Source organism: Bison bison, unplaced genomic scaffold (genome assembly GCF_000754665.1).
Source record: "Bison bison bison isolate TAMUID 2011002044 unplaced genomic scaffold, Bison_UMD1.0 scf7180017864193, whole genome shotgun sequence".
Classification (NCBI taxonomy): Eukaryota; Metazoa; Chordata; class Mammalia; order Artiodactyla; family Bovidae; genus Bison; species Bison bison.
This window is the reverse complement of record NW_011494765.1, coordinates 291,997-297,939: the sequence shown is the minus strand read 5'-3', so window position 1 is coordinate 297,939 and position 5,943 is coordinate 291,997. Positions and strand designations below refer to the sequence as shown.

The 5,943-nt window shown below is 38.0% G+C and overlaps 1 protein-coding gene across 1 annotated transcript; it reads right to left on the bottom strand.

Moving 5' to 3' along the window:
• Window positions 1-801: 801 nt before the first annotated feature.
• Window positions 802-1,737, bottom strand: LOC104991511 (olfactory receptor 1L4). Its single transcript, XM_010844008.1, has one exon. The coding sequence runs from the start codon at window positions 1,735-1,737 to the stop codon at window positions 802-804; it is 936 nt and encodes a 311-aa protein (XP_010842310.1).
• Between the last annotated feature and the right edge of the window lie 4,206 nt (window positions 1,738-5,943).

The following is a 5,943-nucleotide window of genomic DNA, read 5'->3' as shown; positions in this document are numbered from 1 at the left end:
ACATTTAGATCTTTAATCCTTAGGGTCTATTTTTATATACTGAGAAAAATTGTTCCCATTCTTTGAAATACTCTGCTCATCTCCTTGTCTATTGAATCTTCTTTTCAAAATTCAAATTATTTTTAAGGACAATCTTAGGTCATTATTCCAAGAAATCTTTCCCTATTTTCTATCAAACCCATGTTATTTCATATTTTTAAAATAACAGGACTTCATGATTTCTTGAGCACTGGAGAAGGCAATGGCAACCCATTCCAGTACTCTTGTTTGGAAAATCCCATGGACGGAGGAGCCTGGTAGGCTGCAGTCCATGAGGTCGCTAAGAGTCAGACATGACTGAGAGACTTCACTTTCACTTTTCACTTTCATGCATTGGAAAAGGAAATGGAAACCCACTCCCATACTCTTGCCTGGGGAATCCCAGGGACTGGGGAGCCTGGTGGGCTGCCGTCTATGGGGTTGCACAGAGCCGGACACGACTGAAGCGACTTAGCAGCAGCAGCAGCAGCCAGTGTGAAGCACATGAAAGAGTTCTTTTGGGGTAGTTTTATTATTCCACCATATGGGTGGCAGAAACTGTTTTCCTATATCTGGATTTCTTGCAATACTTGGTCAGGGATTGAACGTATACTTGTTCAAGGTCATTGATAGAGGCTGAATGATCTGACTTTCAGATCAGTGATCTTACTGTGATTCAACAGCACCTCTTTGGGTACCATGTGAAAAATGGATACACAGGAAGGATAACCTGATCATTTCTTAGGTCATCTCCCAATGATGACAATCACTCTTGATGTTTTTCTATGAGTGAATTCTGTCTCTTAATTTCCTCAGACCCCTCTTCATATCTTTGTTCCTCAAGCTGTAGATGAAAGGATTCAACATGGGTGTCACTATTGTGTACATAACTGTGGCTACCCGGTCCTTCACCACTGAGTACATGGACAGTGGCCTAAAATACACATAGATGACACTCCCATAGAAGAAGACCACCACAGTGAGGTGGGAGCCACAGGTGGAGAAGGCCTTCCACTTCCCAGAAGCAGAGGGGATTTTGAGCACCGTGATGATGATTCTCAGGTAGGAGAAGAGAATGCACAGGAAAGGGGTGGCAATGACAGCCAGGGTCTCGGTCATCACCACAATCTGGCTGGATGAAGTGTCAGAGCAGGAGAGCTTGAGCACAGGCTGGGTATCACAAAAGAAGTGCTTGATGACATGGGAGGCACAGAAAGACAGGCGGGACATGAGTAGCACACGCAGCATGGAGTGCAGGTGAGAGATGGTGCATGAACCCAGCAACAGGAGGAGGCAATGCCGTGGGCTCATGACCACATCATAATGGAAGGGGTTGCAGATGGCTACCAGCCGGTCAATGGCCATCGAGGCCAGCAGGTAGCTGTCAGTATTTGCAAAAGCCATGAAGAAGTACATCTGGACCAGGCACCCCACATAGGAGATAGACTTTGTCTCTGAGAGTAAGTTCACCAGCATTTTGGGGACAATGACTGTTGTGAAGCAGACATCCATGAAGGACAGGTTGCTGAGGAAAAAGTACATAGGGGTGTGGAGCCGGGAGTCAGAGTGGATGGCCAGGATGATGAGTCCATTCCCCACCAGGGTGACCAGGTACAGGACGAAGAAGACAGCAAAGAGGGGTTTCTGCATCTGGGGGTTGGAAGAGATGCCCAGGAGGATAAAGTCCTCAGTGCTGCTGCTGTCATTCTTCAGCTCCATGTCCTTGACCCCTGGTCAGAGTTTGAAGGTGGTGTGGGAGAGATGCGAAGGGCAATCTGAGGATGGCTTCTTTCCTAATCTCCAGCCTATTGAAAAAAAAATAAAAGAAGTCTACCACATTTTGTTAGATTATTTTCTTCAAGAAACTATGGAAACAAGGAGTTATAACTCAATGCGGGGGAAGTTAAATAATTTTAAGCTGCTTCATAAACGAGAACTAAAAATTTCCCATGTGTTTCTAGGGAGTTCTATATAGCCTAATCTGTCTGAGTTCTCAGTTCCCTTTTTAAAGATTCTTCCTAGGTTCTTTCCTGACCAACTCCCTAATGCCCCTCCCTTTCTTCTTGTAAAATAGGGGAAGAAACTGCTGGGTCCTAATCTGAATCAGGATGCTTTCATACAAGAGGCTCCCATCCTGGATGTCCTCTCGTTCAGATCCTTTCCTACTCATATATGCAGAGGTGGGGGTGGTGGTAGTGGGGGTAGGACAGAAGTGTGAATCAGATTTAATCAGTGCTCCCCATTTTCCACAGAGCTCAGTTGAGAATGTTGTGTCCTCAGAGAAAAGCCTGCTTAATATCTATTTAAGCACTTCTGTTTGGTTACAATGATCTGGACACTTAAAATCTAAGTTTTTCTTTCAGATGTGTTAGTTACTCAGTCGTGTTCGACTGTTTGAGACCCCATGGACTGTAGCCCACCAGGATCCTCTGTCCATGGAATTCTCCAGGCAAGTATACTGGAGTGGGTTGCCATTTCCTCCTCTGGGAGATCTTCTCAATCCAGGGATCGAACCTGGGTCTCCTGCACTAAGGGTCAGGGATGCCATTCAAAATAGGAGTATAGTTGACCACTGAACAACATGGGCTTGAATTGTGCAGATCCACTTATACGTAGATTTTTCAATAAATATGTAGTACAGTACCACATGATCTATTGGTTGGTTGAATCCTTGAAAGTAGAACCGATGGATATGGGATGCTGTGTAGTTATATGTGCATTTTTGACTGCAGGAAGGGTCAATGTTCTTTATTTTTGTATTATTCAAGAGTCAACTGTTCTACCCCAGGATTAGCCTATGTCACTGAGTTTATTCCTTTAAATAAATATTTGTTTCCAATTGAAAATTTTGAAGTTCTCATACTAAACATTCAATTACTGCAGGAATATAAAACTTTGAATATGAATCCCATCCCCACCAATATCATGGAAGAGAAGGCACAGATGGCCTCTGGCTAATACTATTCAGCTACATTGCTCAAACTGAGATAAAATTGACATATAACATGTAAATTAAGGTGTACAATTTGTTGATTTGATACATTTTTTTCAGATTATAATCTAGCTCCTTTAATCTTTTTTTAAAAATTGTTTACCAGCATATCATTAGCTAACACCTCTATCACCACACACAATTATCATTTCTTTTTGTGTGGTGGATATAATTAAGATCTAGTCTCTTAGCTACTTTTGAGGTACATGCATAGCTTAGTATTGTTGTCTGTAATTGTTAGGCTGTGTTTTAGATCTCCTGCACTTATTGTTCTAGCAATGATTGCAAATTTTGTACTCTTTAACAATATTTTCCCCATTCTTCCAACTCCCATCCCTGGTGACCATTATTCTTCTTAAGAGAGTAGATCTTAGATCTTCCCACCACACACACATACAAAAAGGTAATTGTGTGAGTTGATCAAGGTGTTAATTAACCCCAGTGTGGCAATCATTTTGCCCTATATCAGTGTGTTAAACATCACATTGTACACCTTAAATTTATGCAATATTACATGCTAATTATATCTCAATAAATCTGAAAAAATTTCAAATTAATGATTCAACGCACCTATAACAACACCCCAAGAGGATTTATATTTTTTATCTTTTAAAATTAATTTTTATTGGAGTATAGTTGCTGTACAATGTTGTGTTAACTTCTGCTGTACAGCAAAGTGAATCAGCTGTCTATATACATTTATTTCCTTTTTTTTGGATTTCCTTCCCATTTAGGTCACCATAAGCATTGAGTAGACTTCCCTGTGCTATCCAGTATGCTCTCATTAGTTATCTATTTTATACACAGTATCAATAGTGTATATATACCAATCCCAATATGAAAGGGAGTTTTTCATGGAATTGAGAAGGTCATTCTAAAAGTCATCTAGATGTGTAAATGGCTAAGAAAAGATGAGATAATTTTGAAAATATTAGGATAATGATAGTGAATTTTCTTACCTGAAAATCAAAGGACATAGAAATGAAAAACAAAAAGGTAATGGTATATATAGCGGTAAAAAGTCAATGGACCAATAAAGAAGTTTGTATGCCTGTATTTATACATATACATAGATCTAGATCTATATGGAACTTAATATATAATAAGGATTCATTTCGTAGTAATGGAGAAAGGACGGACTATCAAGTGACATTTATGATAATTGGCTAAACATTTGGTAAAAATGATGCTGGATTTCTCTCTCACCTGCACAAACCCATATGAATTAATTATCTAAACATTAAAAATAAAAAACATAAAATATATAAATTAGGAAAAAATAAAGGAGCACATTTTTATGGTCTCAGGATGGGGATGCCATTCCAGGCAAGAAAAAAGAATGACAAAATACCATACTCAAAAATATGAACATTACCCCCAAAGAGACCACAAGAATGGCTAAAATATAAACTATTGATTCAAAGGAAATATCTACAACACATTTACCAAAGAAAACATGTAAGGTGTTCAACCTTATTGGTAATTATAAATAGAAATTAGACTTAAGTACAATTATCATTTATCAGAATATCCATAAAATTGTTTGAACAATATCCAAAGGGAAAAAGACCTCCGCATACCTGATGGTGAGACAATTATCAGTATAAACCTTTTGGTAGTCTCCATCAGATTTGAAAACCTGCATCTCATTATCCAATGATTACACTTGTAGGAAGCTATCCTTTTAAAATAGTCATATGTGTAGCACAAGGATATGTACACATATTTTTTATTGTAATATTGCTTATAATACCAGATAAAACAGTATGATAAAACAAACAAAAGACAATGATAACCCAACCTAAATATTCATAGATAGTTGAATTATTGTAATAATTATAATGAATTTGCATTACTTACTATCACACAGTCTCTGAAGAATGTAGATGACTGATGTTAGTCAACACTCAATATATGCTACATGCTAGGTACTTTGACTCTTATCATTTTAATGTCTCCAAATCTTGAGAGATATGTACCATTATTCCTACTTTACAGATTAAAATATAGTTTAGCAAAGTCAGTTAACTTACCAGGTCCCACAGTTAGTAAGTGGTAGAGCTGAAATGTGAATTCAGGCAGTCCAATGGCAGTTGGCAGGAGCTATTCATTGCTAAGCTGTGTTATCACTGTTACACTGCTGTCTGTGATAATTTGTTAAGTGACAAAAGCAAGTTGCAGAACACTGGAGACAGAGTAATCTTATTTTTGTAAAGAAAGGTATCTCCTTTATATGTTGTGTTTGTTGTGGTGTGTGTGGGTATGTATTGTAGTTGCCTCCTGAAGTGAGAATGAAGGGATGAAATGTGGAGTTCCTTCCATGTTTCACCTTACATTATGTGCTCACATTAAAAAATAAGGGACACATGTTTCTTTTATTAATTTTATAATTAAAGATGAATGTTCCCTAAAATTCCACTTCCCAGAGAGCTAGAGATATGTGCATATTTTCCAGTTACTTTATACACACAGTTATCTATACACATATACTCAGAAATGGGCTCATATTATTCATAATACTTTTTCTCCTCCATAGACAGTGTTACAATAGATGTTTTTTATATAAATATTTTGCACTCATGAGAGTTTGTATGATACAGAATACATTCTAAGAGATGGAATGCAAAGTTGGAGAATATGAGCACAGAAAATTTTAGTAGATACTCCTAATCTGAGACTCACTCTTGGGCAATGTATTCATTTGACTCTGGATTCTTCCCCTGTGTTTTTCACTGGGTCTTTTTTTTTTTTTTTGAAAACCCCAACTTTTATTCTTGAAAGACAGCTGGATAAACTGGCAAAAGCCAGTTTGTTGAAATTTCAAGATGGTATAAAAATGCTTCCAGGATATAGTCAGCATATTCATGTTCATTTCAGCTCCATTCAAATGGATTTCACCTTCAAAGGGCACGCTGCTTGAATCACTCATCCAT

Bases quoted from the DNA above. Each gene is read 5' to 3' on its own strand.
- LOC104991511 (XM_010844008.1), bottom strand. From the start codon at position 1,737: ATGGAGCTGAAGAATGACAGCAGCAGCACTGAGGACTTTATCCTCCTG.